Here is an 18,011-nt window from a genome sequence, read left to right on the forward strand (position 1 = left end):
CTTATATTCCCATTTTTATCCTCAGAAGTCATGAACCCTTCTGTTCTCGCCATATTGAAAGTGATCTCACTCTGCCCGTCTCTCTCTTACAATTTTGTTCTCATTTGTCAACCTCCCCATCTCTTTCTCTCTAATGCCCCTTTCAATTTCCTTCCATCTTCCTTGGAGGGTCGTCCTTTCTTTGGTTTTCTCTTATTTCTTGCTCAGTTACTATTTCACTTTATCACCCTCTCTCTACTTCTCACTGCTACTAAACCTGACTTCCCAAACTCAAACAGGTTAACTTAATGAGTCAAACCCGACCTCTTACCCGCCCACACCATGCTTCCGTTTCAGGGGATTTGGAAGCAATGTATATACGCCAATGGCCTCTTGTGTTCAGCGCACCTTCTCTCGTTCTGCTTTCGTTGTAGATCTGCTCTACTGAAGCTGCTTCATGATCTTCTCAGTGATTCCCAATCTCTTACTCGGAGTTAGTGTGTCCTGATATCACTTTTTCCTATAGTGTTTGTGCACTCCAAAAGTAAATCCCCCCAAAAAGCTTTCCCCATGCATACAAAACTCAATATGAGGGTTGCTTTATGGCTCTTCAGCTAATATTCTGAATTGCCTTTTTTTGCCTTCCAGCTTGAACATATGTTTTTCTGATGGGTTGGAAGCTTATTTTGGCTTTAGTACTCTGGGCACTTTACCACTGCTGATCAGTGCTAAAGTGCATATGCTCTCTGTGTAAATTGCGATTCTGATTGGTTATCCATGATTGGAATATTTGATTTACTGGTAAGTCCCTAGTAAACTGCACTGTGTGTGCCCAGGGCCTGTAAATCAAATGCAACTAGTCGGCCTGCAGCACTGATTGTGCCACCCACACAAATAGTCTTTTCAAATGTGTCTGAGACTTGCCACTGCAGTGTCTAACGCACAATTTTTAACTGCCATGTCAACCTGGCACCCACTTGCCGGGCCCTAACTTTCCCTTTTCTTACATGTAAGTCACCCCTAAGGAATGCCCATGGTACCCCGATGGGCAGGGTGCAGTGTATGTTAAAGGTAGGACATGTACTGGTGTGTTTTACATGTCCTGATAGTGAAATACTGAGTATTTAATTTTTCACTATTGCAAGGACTAGCTCTGCCATAGGCTATCATTGGAGCTGCCTTGTAACATTTTACAAGTGCGACTTTCAATTGGGAACAGCACAGAAAATTTGGAGTTTGGGCTCTCTGAATTTAATAACACACCTTTTAGTAACGGTGGTTTGCAAATTGTGTGTTTAAAAATGCCACTTTTAGAAAGTGGGCATTTTCTTGTTTAACTATCTTGAGTGCCTCTACCTGCTTGTGGATTCACTTTCTGGTTTTAGACAGATAGGGGCTATTTGTGCATTCACTCTAGGTGTGTAATCCCCTTACCCGACTAGACGGGAGGGTCCCTACTTGGACAGGGTGTACACCAATACAAACTCGAACCTTGGTGGCCAGCGGTGAGGATTGAATTTGCATTTGTAGATGACCTGAATCCAAGGACTTCTGGTTACCATTCCAAGGTCAGAATGAACCGCGTCCACGTCCTCGCACAACTTGGGGAGTCTGCGCAGGAGGGTGGCTGGGATATGGCTGACGCGGTTGAAAACCTAGGCGAACACCCAAGAGGCACTGGCAAGACCAATTGGAAGCATGGTGAAGTGAAAGTACTCGTGGCCTACCTTGAACCACAGGTAACGCCTGTGGGCAGGGAAGATGGGGATGTGAAAATAGGCATTCTGTAAGTCCAATGCCCAGCTAGTCTCCATTGTCTACGGCAGACCAGACCCAAGCCAACGTGAGCATCTTGAATTTCTCCTTTTTGAAGAAGAGATTGGCGGGCCAAAGGTCCAAAATGAGCCACAAACCTTTGTTCTTTTTCGGTATCAGAAAGTAGCAGGAGTAACAACCACTGCCTACATATGAAATCTGAACCTTTTCAATAGCTCCCTTGGCTAAGAGAGCTGTAACTTCCTCTTGTAATACTAGATGATGTTCCGCTAGCCGTTCTTGAGATGGCTGTAAAGGAGGAGCAAAAGGAAGAAAAAGAAGAGAATAGCCTTCATGAATGATCTGCAAGACCCATTGTCCAATGTTATGGACCTCCAGCCGAGGAGATGGTGCTGAATTCTCCCTCTGACTGGAATAACATGGCCTTGCAGAATCAAACTAGGAATGCTTGGAGGCTGCAGCTGCCGAGGGCTGGGTGACAGACGACTTCTGGCTACCAGTACGAGGTAGGAAGGAACCAAATCAACATCCTCGCACAAATTAGGGAATCTGCGCAGGATGGTGGCTGGGATGTGGCTGACACGGTTGAGAACCCCTTCCATTGCTGCGAAAGGGACGAAAGCTAGACTGGCCACGAGGTGTAATCGAGAGGCCTAAGGATCTGGCTGTAGCATGAGTTTCCTTGAAGCACTCCAAGGCCGAGTCTGCCTTCTCACCAAAAAGACGAGTCCCGTCAAAGGGCATGTCCATAAGGTTAGCCTGGACATCCCCTAAAAGCCAGATGTTCTCAGCCAGGTGTGGCGCCGTAAGGCCACCGTAGATGAAATTGCTCTGACCAGCGATTCAGTTGTGTCTAAGTCACACCTGATGGTGAATTTTGCTGTATTCGTCCCATCCATTACTGCCTGGGACCTGTGGCAGCATTTACCCAACTGTTTCCAAAGGGTGTGCCAGAAACGGCCCAATAAGCATGCAGTAATTACCAACCGCAATGCCAGGCTGGTTGAAGTGTGTTCAAGCTCTTGGATTCCCTATGTGGACCAGCGGAAGGGAATGCACCACAGGACGTTGAATCCTGAACCACCATGCTCTCAGGGGTGGGATGCTGGCTGGGGATCCTTGGATCACCTGGTGCAGGGAAATGGTGGCGTGCAATTGTTCTGTTCACATGAGTCCCTGTGCTAGGCTTGGACAACGTGCCTAGAAGGACATCTATTAGTGCTTCATTAAAGAGCAAAAGGGGTGCGGACGTGGAAGCCCCAGGCTGAAGCACCTCGGTCAAGAGATCAGTCCTGACCTGCACTAAGCACAGCTCCATGCCGAGGACCTCTGCTGCCCTCTTCTCCACCATAGCATAAGATGCCCCCTCCTCCGTAGCCACACTAGGTGGAGACCAATATCTGGAGATGTGTCCAGTCCACTGGCTTCTCCAAGATCCTCATACCAGTGCAATTGTTCCACAAGAACATTTAGCTGCTGTTTAAAGGGTCCATGGACCCCTCCTAGTCCTCACACATGCCTGAAACCTCCTCAAAATGCACATGACGTCGCAGTCACCTATATAGGCGCCACCCAAGTGTGCAGACGTGAGTTACTTTTCCCTTTTTCACACCAGACACGCAGAGACATACAGTGAACGGACTTGTGTGTGTCACAACTAGGGCTCTGAGAAGGGAGCAACCCTAGCTCTATCAAATGAGTCCGCAGAGCAGGGAGGCATAGGTGGGTTTGTAAGGAATCTGCAGCAAGATAATGTGTTACCGATAATCTGATAGAGACCTCTTGCTGCAGATCCCTTACCTTTTGGGGGGGGGGGGGAGGGAGTTTTATATAGTGCGAACTAGACCCGAAGGTATCAGAGCACTTTACATGTGCACCAGTTGGGTTACAGTGGGACACATTGATTTTTGAAAGGCACAGGGAGATTAAGTGATTTGCCCAGAATCACAGGCTGTTGAGCATCCCTGCCGAGACTCGAAACCGGTTTCCCAGCTTCGAGGTCGACCGCCCTAGCCGTTAGGCCACATCCTCTCTTTATTATTATTATTAAGGGGCATTTATAGAGCGCCTGGTTACGCAGAATGCGTGTCCCCGCGCTGAACTGAAGCACTCTGAAAGAGAAGTAGGGGAGGAGCCCACTATTTTGAGAAGAGGTAAGTTTTTAATTTCCTCCGGAAACTAGATTCGGAGGGGTCCAGTCGGAGGTTGAGAGGTAAATTATTCCAGCTTTTTGCCGCCAGGTATCGGAAGGATCTACCTCCCATACGGGCCTTTTTCACCCTAGGGACCTTAAGCAAGCCTCCTTGCGAGGAGCGCAATGCACGAGTTGGTGCATACCTTGTAATGAGGTTCTGGAGTGGTGCTGGCGCCTTCTTAGCGAGGATACGGTGGCAGGTGCAGAGGGACTTAAGTTCAGCTCTGCTCCTCACCGGCAGCCAATGGAGTGACTGGAGGGCGGCCTTGGAGTTCGATCTTTTAGGGAGGTTTAAGATAAGGCGGGCTGCAGCATTCTGTAGCACCTGAAGTCGATTTATCGCTTTACAGGTAGCTCCCAAATAAAGTAGGTTGCCAAAGTCTAGGCGTGAGGTGACAAGGGCGTGCACCAGTGTTCTGCGGGCGGCCGTAGGAAGGAGAATTAGGACCTTCCGCAGAGTTTTTAGAATGCTGAAGCAAATGCCCGTCACCCTGTTGATCTGTGGTCCGAAAGACAGGTCAGTATCTAGCCAGACCCCGAGATTTCGGACTTCTTTCCGAGGTGTGGGGGCCTCACCTAGACAAGGTGGCCACCATGCCGACGTCCAGACAGATGGGCTGCCTCCCACTACGAGCACCTCGGTCTTGTTGCCATTTAATTTCAGGCAGTTGGTGGACATCCAGGTTGCAAGATCTTGCATGCAAGCCCTGAAACTGTCCATAGCAAGGCCGGGTGTACGCGAGAGGGATACAACTAACTGTGTGTCGTCGGCATAGGTAACAATTTGTAGTCCGTGTCCCACTACAATTGGAGCCACTGGGGAGACATAGAGATTAAAAAGAGTTGGGCTCAGGGACGAACCCTGAGGAACGCCCTGACCCAATTCTATGTCTCGGGAATAGTGGTCCCCTTGACGGACCTGGAAACTTCTCCCCGTCAGGAAGGATTGGATCCATTGGAGTGCGGCTCCAGTTATACCTCCATCATTCAGACACTGTAGCAAGGTGGAGTGAGCTACAGTGTCGAATGCCGCACTCAGGTCCAGTAGGATAAGGGCCATAGTGTGACCTTCATCCACCCCCTGTCTTAGGGATTCCACAGCCGTCAGTAGTGCCGATTCCGTAGAATGGCGGGGGCGGAAGCCAAATTGGGTGTCGTGCAGTAAGGCAGCTTTGTCTATGAAATCCATAAGTTGGATATTGACCGTTTTTTCTGCTACCTTGGCCAGATATGGTAAGAGAGAGATGGGCCGCAAATTATCTAATTTATCAAAGCTGATGGTAGGTTTTTTCCTGAGAGGAAGGACCACCGCTTTTTTCCATTCTTTAGGCACCGTCTTTGTCGTAAAAGACACATCCAGTACTCTGCACACCTTTGAATATATACCCAAGACATACCATTCTGGCAGTGGGATGCAGACAGATTTTCTACACAAAAAAGTCCTGCAGGACCGAACGGAGGAAATGCCTGTCCCAGTGAACCCGACTGTCCAGGCAGTAGTGCTTTCAAAACGTGTGCAGGGACACCCACGTTGCTACCTGGCAGATGTCCAGTACTGGGCTACCCTGAGCTAACGCTGTGGTCGCAGCTTTTCTCCTGGTAGAATGGACCTGCCATCCTTCAGGAGGCTGCTACCTAGCCAGGGCATAGCAGATCTTAATGCAGATAACAACCCAGCACGAAATGGTCTGTTTCTGCACTGTCCAACCTTTTTTTAGCTCCCACGTAACCCACAAAGAGTTGGTCATCCACCCAGAACTTTTTTGTATAGTCATAGTTGAACAACAACGCTCTGTTTTGGGTCCACGAGGCGGAGATGCTCCTCTTCCCTAGAGTATTGGGGGAGCAAAAAAGTGACTGTTTGACCCAGATGTAATGAGGTCACCACTTTTGGTAAGATTAAGTGCACGGGTGCGAAGCACAACCTTATCCACAAATGTCATCATGTAGAGAGGCTTGCATGATAAAGCCTGCAATTCACTCACCCTCTGGGCAGATGTTATTGCCACAAGAAGGGCTGTCTTGATGGTAAGCAGCTGGAGGGTACAATTGTGCAACGGCTTGAAGGGACCACATTTAAGGTATGTGAGAACCAAATTAAGGCCCCACTGCGGCATGATAAAGGGCGTAGGTGGAAACACATGTACAAGCCCTTTTAAGAACCAAATTACAATAGGGGACTTAAATAAAGAGGATTGATCTAGCAGCCACAAGAGAGCGGACAGAGCAGAAAGATAACCCTTAAGAGTACCCAAAGAAGAGCTCTGCTGGGCAAGGGTAAGAATAAGTCTTAGTGGAGGGTCGCCTGGTCGCCAAAATAATATCACATACTTCGGGAGGAAGGTCAAAAGCTATCAACTGTCACCACTCAATCTCCACACAAGAAGGCGGACAGTTGACTGGTTCGGGTGACGGACCCTCCCCTGCTGCTGCGATGGAAGATCCTACCAAAGAGGTAGCCTGATCGGAGGATTGATGCTCATTCGAAGCAGCTCTGGATACCAGACTCTGCGTGCCCAGTCTGGAGCCACAAGAATTACTTGGGCTCAGTTGCTCTAGATCTTCTTCAGAACTCTGGGCAGAAGTGGTATGGGCAGAAATGTGTACAGGAGGCCTGAGCGCCATTCGTGACGAAAAACATCGCTGAGCGATAGCTGCCTCTGAAACTCCAGTTCACAAAACTACTGACATTGCGCTTTCTCTTCAGAGCCACACAGATCTAACCAAGGCTTTCCCCACTTCGGAAAGAGACCTTGCGCCACCTCCAACTGGAGACGCCATTCGTGATCCACTAGGCATCAACACCTGGCATTCGGAGAACCTGCCAGGTGTTGAACCACCAGGGTTATGCCGTGCTGTTCCAGCCATGTCCAGAGATGCAGGGCCTCTTGACAAAGGGTCCACTACCCCACCTCGCCCCGTTTGTGGAAGTACCACATGGTGGTGCTGTTGTCCATGAACACTTGCACTAACTTCCCCTTGACAGAGGGACAAAATGCTTTTAATGCTAGGCGGATCGCCCAAAGCTCCAACAAATTGATATGGAGCCTCGACTCAATGGGAGACCAGTGCCCTCTGATCTCCATCTCTCTGAGATGGCCGTCCTCATCCCAGGAGAGATGCACCTGTCAAGTACCATATTTCTAACAACTGCATAATCAATGCATAAATGTTCAAAAGCCCAATCCTACTTACATAGCCATTGCTTACTATTTAAACGACATCAGGTTATGACAAATTAGATAAATGAGTAAAGATTATGCAAAAGTGATGCAAATATAACAGACACCAAGTCATTCGGTTTCGCCAAAAAAATAAAGATTACCTAGTACTTGATCTCTCTACTAATGAACGAGAACCTAGTCCTCCCAGAAAGCTAATTCACAATTGATGGTCAAGCCCTTACACTCCTGCATCTGGAGGGTGGCAATGCCCAGCTCCTTGGCCTTCGAAACGCAGCAGTGGCCCCCATTAAGGACATCCCACAAACCGCAGCACAATGCAAGAAGGGCCTGAATAAATATGACCACTTCTCTCTCTCCCTGACGAGACAACACTGTTTCCCCTTGCCATGTTACACCTTCTTCTAAACTGAGTACATCATCTACGAAAAGCCATCATGACCTGCACAGCAGCCTGACTGACAAACTTACCATATTTGGTGGCTATGGACACCCTCGCAGCCAGGACACCATAAATAAACATACATAAATAAAAAAACCAAGAGAACATGTCTACTCCATCTATGCACCCAGGATCTGGGAGGACATCCGTGTATCCATCAGAAATGCCCTAACGCTGCTTCAATTTAGGTAAGAGGTTAAGACGCACCTTTTAAAAAATCACTACATCACAGTGCAGTCCCTTCTTACTTTCGGAAACCAGATACACACTTCCAATCACATGTTCACCTTATCTTTTACTTTGAACACTTTTCAGTGCTAAACTGACATTTGACTAAGTTTGCACAACAGAAATGTCACATATATACACATTAAACAGATAATACACATTAGATCTATTTAGTTACTTACTAAGATGTTTGTAAAGAATATTTAACTAAACTAATCCGAGAAATAGACATATAGAAACGTTACCCTACTTACTCATCAAGTCTTTAAACATAGTTTTTTCATGTGTCAAAAGATGGTCGATTATAGATTTCCAACTGGAAAAAAGAAACAAAAATAATTATTTGGAAGATACAATAAAGTGTGTGTGAAATGAAGGTCTTGTAATTGCAGATTAAACAGAACTTTGGTTTTAATTGATTTTACTAACCGTAAGACAAAGGAAAGTGGCAAAAAATACTGCGATATAATCACATATTATATTTGTTGCAGGTGCCTATGTCAACCGAGTCACAAGAGCAACACAAAACAAAAAGGATGGCTTAACAATAGGCAGATTTGGATGTATGAATATGCAAATCATGGCGGCGCCTCAGTGAACACAGCAAAAAGGATCCCAACTCACACCTCATATTCTTCCTAGTAGGAACCACGACATAATATGAAGACTGTGTTCAAAACTAGGAATCTCACAATCAACCACTGCAAAAGGACTGCTAACAATCTAAGTCTATAAAGATTACGGTGACTGTTTTCGAGTAGACAGTTATTCATGGGAGAGAAGAAAATCAATGACCAAGATGTGGAACCCAAGCGATGGAGATCTTCTGTGAAGACATCTGTAAATTTAGAATACCCCTACTGCCGATCATAAAATGTGGATGCTAGGATAGGTGATATTTTACAAGGTGCTCCTTGAGATCGTCAAACTCTGTCAAGATCTTCACACTAGTTATTTACAATCTCATAATTGACCGTATACCCAGATTATATGAACACATTTTATAACATGTTGATTTACGCCATTAATAACAGATTTCTAGTCCAGTCGAGTTGATTTTATTAGATGTGAAATGTCTGGCTGCATTAGGGTTAGGGTGCTGTCTGTCAAGAATGGTGACCTTTTAGAGGAGCATCCAGCTGAGGCAGAATATGTTGTGTAATCACCAGAACATATTCTGTAATAAATCCTGTATGGAAGAAAAACCAGAGGCATACACATAAATGAAAACTTCTTTTGCTCGTTAATGCTAACCCAGTTTTTAAGGTCCATGAGGCCAAGAATGCCGCTGCTATTCCCTTATTTCAGTGTAAGCGTCAAACCCAGCCTGGAAAGAGCTGGTAGGGAAAGTACTGTGGGGAACATCACTCACAGTGATGAAATTTACTAACACATTCTGGAAACGTCTAGTATTAGAGTGGGGCAACACAGCTCATAAAAGTGGGTTTGTCCAGAAGGAGCTTTCCAGCACCTTCAGGTTTTTAATTATGTTACTATGGAGACTCTATGGGAGAGTTAGCCCATAATGATATCATGCAAATGATACCACACCGGTAAGGAATTGATATCTTTAGAGACCAAGGACATATTCTTGTTGAGTCCTGGCTACATTTGTTCAGTCTCCCACTGTGCACTGGGTAATATTGAATACATCAAATTTCTTTGACTACTTCCCGTATTGGAGATTTAACCGGCATAGTGACATTAATATGGACAAAGTACACATTGTCAGCTAAGGCCACTGCAAAATCTTCACCCATTCCTTGCAAACAAGTTTTCAAGACAGTTTTTTAGTAGCTGGTTCTCTTTAGAACCAACTACAAAATTCCATTCTCACTCCATTATGCAATTTCCACCATCGTCCACTGAAAGATACCTAGCAAGCAGAATCCCATCTTGTATTAAGCAGGAATTGCTTCAACCAAATCCTGCTATTCCATTTCCCTAGTTAGTGACTGAAGTAAGGTGCTTCGATATAGTGACCTTTCTGGTGCTTAAAATCCTTCATTGTGCATCCTGTCACTATTTCTCTTGCATACTTAAAATCTTAAAATTTCTGCTGGTCTTTGCTCCCTGAGATATTTAAAACCTCTGCATTTAAAATAAATAGTGCATCCTGACTCAATCCTTCTCTGATTGTGCTCTTAAAATATGGCATTACACCTCTCCTAGCTATCACTATCAAATGATTTTGCTGCTCCAGGATACCTTCATGTTCCTAATGCTTCCTCTTGGCCTTAATGTCATGTGCTCAAGAGACCCCATGTACATCCCCCATCATCTTTCTCATGCCTCTCTCTACGAAGAAAGCTTCTATTCACAGACCACAGACCAATTGCCTTGAATATTTTTTATTCTTCCTTCTCTCCTGTCATCATTTGACTTCATGTAATAATTTTGCCAGTTTTTACACTAGTTGCTAATCTCATTTATGCCTGTTTTTATACTTCTTTACTTCTGTTTTCCTGTTCCACACTGCCCTAACAACAGACTGACAATCGCTTCCTGTTTGAGGAAATGGATACCTCCTTGGACAACCGCTTCTTGATTGAGGAAATAGACATCTCCCTGGATAGTGCCAACAAAGCACCCTTCACCTGTCCACCTTGTCATTCTAAAATGTACCTCGATATGGTTGATTATTTAAATCACATGGTTTTATTGGAATTTTAAATGATCAGTATTAATGTTGCACTTTCATTGCTTTTTATTGTAAATAGTTTAAATAATCAAACAATAAACATATTATTATTACTTCTGTTTTTGAATCCAATTGTAAAGTAATCTGCACCAACTGGGCCTTGTATTTGGTATATAAAGACAATCAAAAAATATACCTGCAACTCTAAGTATCAGCAGGAAGAAACCAGGACTATCTTGACAGGTCCAAATGCTATAATTAAAGAATTGTGAACCAATTTAAAGTTACACCATATTTTTCAGAGAAGCCTTTGTGTGAGGGCCCTGATGTGCCATTACTGACCACTATCTTGAGTAACAATTCACGACGTGCTGGACAGCAGTCAGTAATTTAAGCAATTTTCCATTGTAGGTGCGCACCTCAAATGTAGACTAACATGTTTTCATCTCTTGATAATCCATCGGGTTAGTGGTTTTTGTTTCTTAATTGATTTACGTACATTCCTACAATCAATCAAACTGAATATTTGTATTCGGTCTCAAGAGTGGGACCCCGTAGTGTTTTGGGAAATGGTGCTGCCCACTAGTCTGTGAACCTTTTTCCCTTTGGTTAGGTGTTAATTTAGACCTCAGCTTCAAATTGAGTCCCAATTTAAAGTTGTACTGTGTTGTTCACTGAAGCGATTTTGTGGGCATCCTTATGTGTACTGTAGCTCACACAATGATAAATAAGTGTATATAAAAGTCTAACGGATAGACCAGGGGTCCTCAACCTTTTCTGTAGTGAGAGCTACTTCTGCTCAAAGAATGCCTTCCTGAGCTGCTACCCAATTTTATAACTGTAAAACAGTGACTGCACTATGACCACCCTAAGCAGGATTATCAGTAGTTATCACCCAAGTACTCCAGGTGTGGTTACCATCAGAAATGCCAGGAAAACGTTCATCAATATAAAATGCCTCCACCTGACTTATGAAGCAACATTCAAATCTTGACATGCCCTACGGCACAAAGGACATAAGTACAACAGTAGGTCTCCCCAGCTTAACTTGAATTATCATTCATCAGTTTAGTTTCTGAAAATGCACATTTTTCTATCAAATACCACTTTCCACTTTGGGCAAACAAGCTCAATTTTCCATAAGAAAAGCCAGAAACCATATATCAGTCATGACCATTATTATTCCAGGAATAGCTAAATGTAGGCCAGTCATGCTCCTAGTATGTAAATGATGGCTGCCAGTATAGCACAACTTGACCAAAAATACCCAAAATACTAAAGGATGACCATTATTATGCCATTGGCACTATTATGCCAGGAACAGACACAATTATATCAGAGATAACACCCTTATAATGGGGGCTAGAATACACATTTGCTGGGGCTTGACACCAGGCGTAGCTTTCAGGAAACAATAGTGTTTATTATGAACACACATAAATGCTGATGAGTCTCTTAATTTTCTCTGGTCTGAATCATGCCCTGTTCTCCTAAAGTCTTGAGCTGATCATGCACCCAACTGTCACATTTTCACTCTGACTCCTGCAGTCCCAGACTTTGGTGGGTCAGCACTGATTACTGCGCATGCTACTGCTGCCTACTTCTTTCATGGTCCACTGTTCACACACATGTTGTGATTGATAAAGCAGGGACTAGAACATGGTCGATCTCCCCTTTGTGGCTAAGTTATATTAAGATTGGATATAGAGTGTCAAGTGGCAGGCCCTATAAGCCGATACAGTGTGTGTTTGAGTGTTAGTATGAGTTAATGCCATAGGTTTTGGTGACTGTCACTCTAAGGGTCTTGAGATGAGCAGTGCTGCCTTCTTTAATAGTCACCTACTCTCTGAATTTTATACTGGGCTTGACTTCACCTCTGAGAGCTACTTTGAAGGTACTGGCGAGCTACCAGTAGCTCCCGAGCTACTCGTTGGAGACCCCTGGGATAGACAATAGAATTGAACTAGAGTTAGAAACATGCTTAATGTACTGAGTCCAGCACTCATTCTGCCTTCTGCATTGGAAACAAGCCGACGACGGCAGCGACCTCAGTTTTTTATTTTAACGTAAGGAAAATGTTACTTACCTTATAAGCATCCGCTCGTAGCGTATACTGCTGTAGATTCACATGCCCTGCATGCTCCTGCCATCTAGTGTTGGGCTTGGACATTTGTACTTTGTTTGCATTGTGCATGGGATCCGACTCCAATTTAGACTGTTATTAGCCCGTCGGGTAAGAGTGGTAAGGAGTGGTAGAGAATGGGATGTTTCCTAGGAAAGCCATGGAAGCTGCCATTTGTTTGTGTCAAGGAGGTACAGATAGAAATCTGTTGGCTTTAAGGTAGCAAGTTTGAATACACTTGACTAGCCATCTAGCAACTCTTGTTTTTGAAATAGAGTGACTTTTTGGGGATCGCTAAAAGCTAAAAAGAGTTGGTAAGCCTTACTGTGACGAACCTCTACCGTTTCCGTCGCCATCTCATGCCGTAACGGAGACCTTTCCTCCTTTCACGTGCCCGTCTCTCCTCTGTTTACAGACTACAGTTAAAAGCGTTGGGGAATACTCCTTTAAAGAATCCCCCTTCTTCTAACCAGTTCCGGACCACGTGGGGAGGTTACCTGACTTTCCTGTTTTGAAAACGGAAGCCGAGGGAAGGAGTGGGCGTTCGGGAGAAAGAGCGCGAACCACGGAGGAAATGTCGACGGAGCAGGACTACATTCGCACTTATCTCGTCACCCCAGGACTTCGCGAGCCCGACGAACGTACAGACGAGACACCGGAGGACTCGAGGCAACGGAACCGAGAGACAGAGAAGACGACAAGTAAACCGGACCCGTTCCGGTATCACGCTGAAGCCGGCCACGTCTCAGGAGGGGCGTGGCGGTCCAAGGTACGGGGACAACTAGGGGCTCTGTGGGGTAGCGCGACTGGGTCAGACGGGGACCGGCAGGGGGGGGGAACCCGGAAGTCTTAGAGCGCCCAGGGGTGTTTTCACGGTGTAAAGATCACCCTGCCTGCAAGGGTTTCCTCACTTACCGCTGGTGATGGTAGTTGCTGGTGTGTCCCTCACTCCCCAGTCCCAACAATACCTGGAGAACAGGACCCAATATTAAGGGTTGTTTTCTTTTTCTTGTTTTCTTTTCCCTCACGCTGCAACCTGCATTCCATCGCCTTGCAAGTCCCCGCTAAGCTGCCAAGCCTGAAGCTACAGTGGACGTTTGGTTTGCCCCGTTTATCCTTTACAGCAAGAGGACGAAGACCCCATTGAGTTTGTAGATGCCTATCATCACCCTAAAGACAAGATATTGTTTCTTCTGTTGAAAAGAACAAAATAAAGAAACCTTGTACTCATCGTAGAGCCTCTGTCCTTACTTCTCCACCGCGCGCCATGTGGTGCCAGAAGTGGGATCAAATACCTCTCCATCCCAATCATGGAGAACCTGATTCAGCAGTTAATTAGCGTACAGGAGAAGTTAGAATGGGCAGTAGAAAAACAGATGAGCTCTGCAGAGGCTGATAGAGAACTTTTCAGGAACAGTATGCTAGGCCAAGTAGAAAACCTACAAAAAGTGGCCGATGATAGGTTGCAGCTCTCTGCTCAGTTACAAACAAGAATTGAAGCGGGCCCAAATGTGTCTCTACAGAAGTACCAAACTGTGGAAGACCCTGATGCTTTTTTGTTGAATTTCGAACGGGCAGCACGAGCATCAGGCTGGCCAGCAGCTAAATGGCCTTTCTTTCTCGCTCCCCTCCGAACTGGGGAAGCACAAGCAGCTTACCAGGTGGCTAATGCTAATGGAGGCACCCCATACGAGGATATCAAACGCATCATTCTCGATCACTTAGGACTTGATGCTGAAGCATATAGGGTTCGTTTTAGGAAAGAGAGGGGGACTCCTGCAGACAACCCAAAGACTCTGTATTTCAAACTCAAGAACGCTGCTGATAAATGGCTACAACCACAAGCCAACACCAAAGAAGACATCATGTCTCTAATTTATTTGGAGCAGTTTATAGAAGCTTTGCCTTACCCTATACAGAGATGGTTGAAACAACATACTCATCTGAAAGCAGAACAAGCCGTTGAAATGGCCACTTCCTTTTATAGGGCTCAACCTCGTGCGCTTCCATGGGACGGTGAGAAAGCACTAAAGTCCACCTGCAACTCGGGAAAAACCGAAAAGAAGCCTCCAAAGCCATTTTTTAAACCTCCCTCAAAAACACGTAACTTTAAACCCGAGATCGCCTACACTAAGGGGCCACAGTGTTTTGATTGTGGTGACTGGGGTCACATTGCCCGGGCGTGTCCAAGAAAAAAATCACAAGAAGAGCCCATGGATGTGAGCTACATCCCGCATTCAGTCCTATACAGTGAAGAGATGGGGCCTAGTTTCTATGTAAGTGTGGGTATAAGGGGCACCACCGTCAATGCCTTGCTGGACTCCGGCTGTCGCCAGTCCGTAGTACGGAGTTCCCTAGTTGGTCCTTTAACAGACAAAGAAATAGAAACAGTCGCTGTTAGATGTGTTCATGGGGATGTTCGCCAATACCCTCTAATTCTTCTCCCCATCACACTACCAGCAGGGGACGTCCTATACGCTAGAGTGGGTGTAGTACCCTCTCTTCCTGAACCAGTGATAGTAGGACAAGACAACCCTGCCTTTCTGTCGTTGTTAAGGAGGAACCTCCAACCAGACACTAACCAGGTTAGACCCACCCTCCTGTCCCAAAGCCCGTGGCTCGCTGATAGGAGTTTCTGGTTTAGCCAACAGTACGATCCGAACTTGCAGACAGCATGGACGTCTGCTAGGCAAAATGACTTGACTGTTAACCCCACATATCCTCATTTTCTCATTAAAAACGATCTCTTATACAGAATAGGAAGGCCAGACGATCCTCCCCAGCTAGTCGTACCCCTGGCTTTTCAGGAACAAGTCTTGTTTTATGCTCATTCGCACTTGTTGGTGGGACATAGGGGGGACCACAAAACAACCCAGATGCTACTACAACACTTCTATTGGCCTGGCATTTTTTCACATGTCACAAAGTTCTGTCAGGAATGCGAGATCTGTCAAAAAAATCCGTATAAGCCTCCAGCTGTTCCCCTGCAACCCTTACCATTAATTGGTCAACCATTTGAAAGAATCGGAATGGATCTTATTGGGCCCCTGCCTAGAACAAAACAAGGAAATCTGTATGCCTTAGTGGTCATAGATTATGCCACACGATATCCTGAGGCGTTTCCCCTACGCACCCCTACCACCCTCAATATTAGCAACAAACTCTTGGAATTATTTTCCCGTGTGGGATTTCCTCGGGAAATCCTCACAGATCAGGGGACTCCTTTGGTCTCCAAACTGATGGGACAGATATGTAAGACCTTAGACATTTATCATATCAAAACCTCCGTGTACCACCCTCAAACGGATGGTCTCTGTGAGCGGTATAACGCCACTTTAAAGCTGACCTTAAATAAGCTTTTGTGTGTAGAAGGCAAGGAATGGGACATGTTACTACCACTTGCCTTGTATGTTCTTCGTAGCCAGCCACAAGCCAGTCTTGGCTGCTCTCCATTTCAACTTCTTTATGGTTGGGAACCGCGCAGTCTCCTCGAGATTACAAAGGAAGTATGGGAACAAGAGAAAGAGGAAGAAACAAAACCCTTCCTCGAGTATACCCAAAGCCTAAAATCCAGGTTAGGTAAACTTAGGGCCTTTGCGGACGCCAATTTGGAACAGGCGCAAAGGAAACAACAGTTCTTTTATGACAAGGGAATGAGGTGGAGGCATCTTCAAGTCGGAGAGTGGGCCCTGGTCTTTTTACCGTCTGCCATTGCAAAAGCCAAAGCAGAGTGGCAGGGTCCCTATAAAATAGTGGAGAAGATAGGATTAACCACCTACCGCCTTCAACTCACGCCACGCAAACAACAGCTGTACCATATTAATTTACTAAAAAAATGGTTAGGACCCCCTCCAAAGGATCTACACGTAGTTGTCCCTTCTAAGGCTCCACACACCAGCCTTTCCCAGCTCACTGTCAACCCTGAGCTTAGCCCAGAGCAACAGAGGTCCCTTATGTCTACACTTGAGCCTTTTGGCAGTATATTCTCTGATCTTAAAGGCCTTACACACATGGCAGAACATACCATTGAGACAACCCCTGGCAAGACGGTGAAGCAAAAACCATACCGCATCCCGGCGGCTAGAAGGGAGATCATCAACCGTAAGGAAGAGAATATGCTCGCCTTAGGGGTCATCCGACCTTCCCAAAGCAACTGGTCCTCGCCGATTGTACTAGTGCCGAAACCGGATGGGACAGTTCGGTTTTGTATTGACTTCAGGGCTGTGAATGCTATTTCTAAATGTGATGCATATCCTCTCCCTCGCATTGATGAGCTGATAGAAAGGTTGGGGACGGCTCAATACATCACGACTCTTGACCTTACGAAAGGTTACTGGCAGGTGCCCCGTAGACCACAAGACCAGGAAAAAAACTGCCTTTTCGACACCATCAGAATTATTTGAGTTCACAGTGTTACCCTTTGGGCTTCATGGTGCGCATGCCACCTTTCAAAGACTTATGAACAAAGTGTTAGCTAACCACCAAGCCTTTTCATCTGTTTACATTGATGATATCATCATTTTCAGCCCTGATTGGGAGACCCATCTCCAACATTGTCAAAGTGTCTTACAGGCCCTCCAGGGTGCAGGCCTACATATAAACGCAAAGAAATCCAAAGCATGCTACCAAAAAGTGAAATACCTCAGATATCTTCTGGGAAATGGTCTCATTGAGCCACAAGAAGAAAAAATCAAGGCCATTGTCCAAGCACCATTCCCGAAAACACAAAAGGAGGTCAGAGCCTTCTTGGGGCTCCTTGGCTATTACAGACGTTTCATTCCCCAATATTCAGAGGTAGCCACTCCCCTAACCGATTTACTCCAGAAGGGAGTCAAATCGTCAGACTTAGCACACCCAACCCCAGAAGCTATCAGGGCTTTTCACCTTTTGAAAACAGCCATTACGACCGGACCGGTCTTGCAGTCCCCTGATTTCGCCCGACCATTCCTGGTACACACCGATGCATCGGAACACGGGGTGGGAGCGGTCTTATCACAAGTATCTCCTGAGGGATTAGAACATCCCATTCTGTATATAAGTCGTAAACTCTTCCCTAGGGAACAGAAATATCCTATCATCGAAAAGGAATGCCTTGCCCTTAAATGGGCCGTTGACAAACTGAGGTATTACCTTGAAGGTTCCCATTTTATCTTATATACTGATCATGCCCCACTGCAGTGGATGAGCAGGAATAAAGGCAATAATCCACGGATCTTAAGGTGGTTTCTCTCCCTTCAACCCTTCTCCTTCGAGGTTCGTCATCGGAAGGGGTCTGAGAATGGCAATGCGGACTTCCTTTCCCGCGTTCCGCTGTTCCTCGATCGTGAACAGACTGGGGTGGGGGGGTGTGACAAGCCTCTACCGTTTCCGTCGCCATCTCATGCCGTAACGGAGACCTTTCCTCCTTTCAAGTGCCCGTCTCTCCTCTGTTTACAGACTACAGGAAA

The 18,011-nt window shown here is 45.8% G+C and overlaps 1 protein-coding gene across 3 annotated transcripts in view; it reads right to left on the minus strand.

Annotated features, from left to right (window-relative positions):
- The window catches only part of DOP1B (DOP1 leucine zipper like protein B), a 687,459-nt gene that overhangs the window by 144,317 nt on the left and 525,131 nt on the right, over positions 1–18,011 (minus strand). For all 3 annotated transcript variants that reach the window (XM_085621292.1, XM_085621294.1, XM_085621293.1), the window contains one exon: positions 8,056–8,117. In XM_085621292.1, coding sequence (XP_085477418.1) covers positions 8,056–8,117 — 62 coding nt within the window. The remainder of the gene's footprint in view (positions 1–8,055; positions 8,118–18,011) is intronic.

This window comes from Triturus cristatus, chromosome 8 (genome assembly GCF_964204655.1).
Source record: "Triturus cristatus chromosome 8, aTriCri1.1, whole genome shotgun sequence".
NCBI classification, from domain to species: domain Eukaryota; kingdom Metazoa; phylum Chordata; class Amphibia; order Caudata; family Salamandridae; genus Triturus; species Triturus cristatus.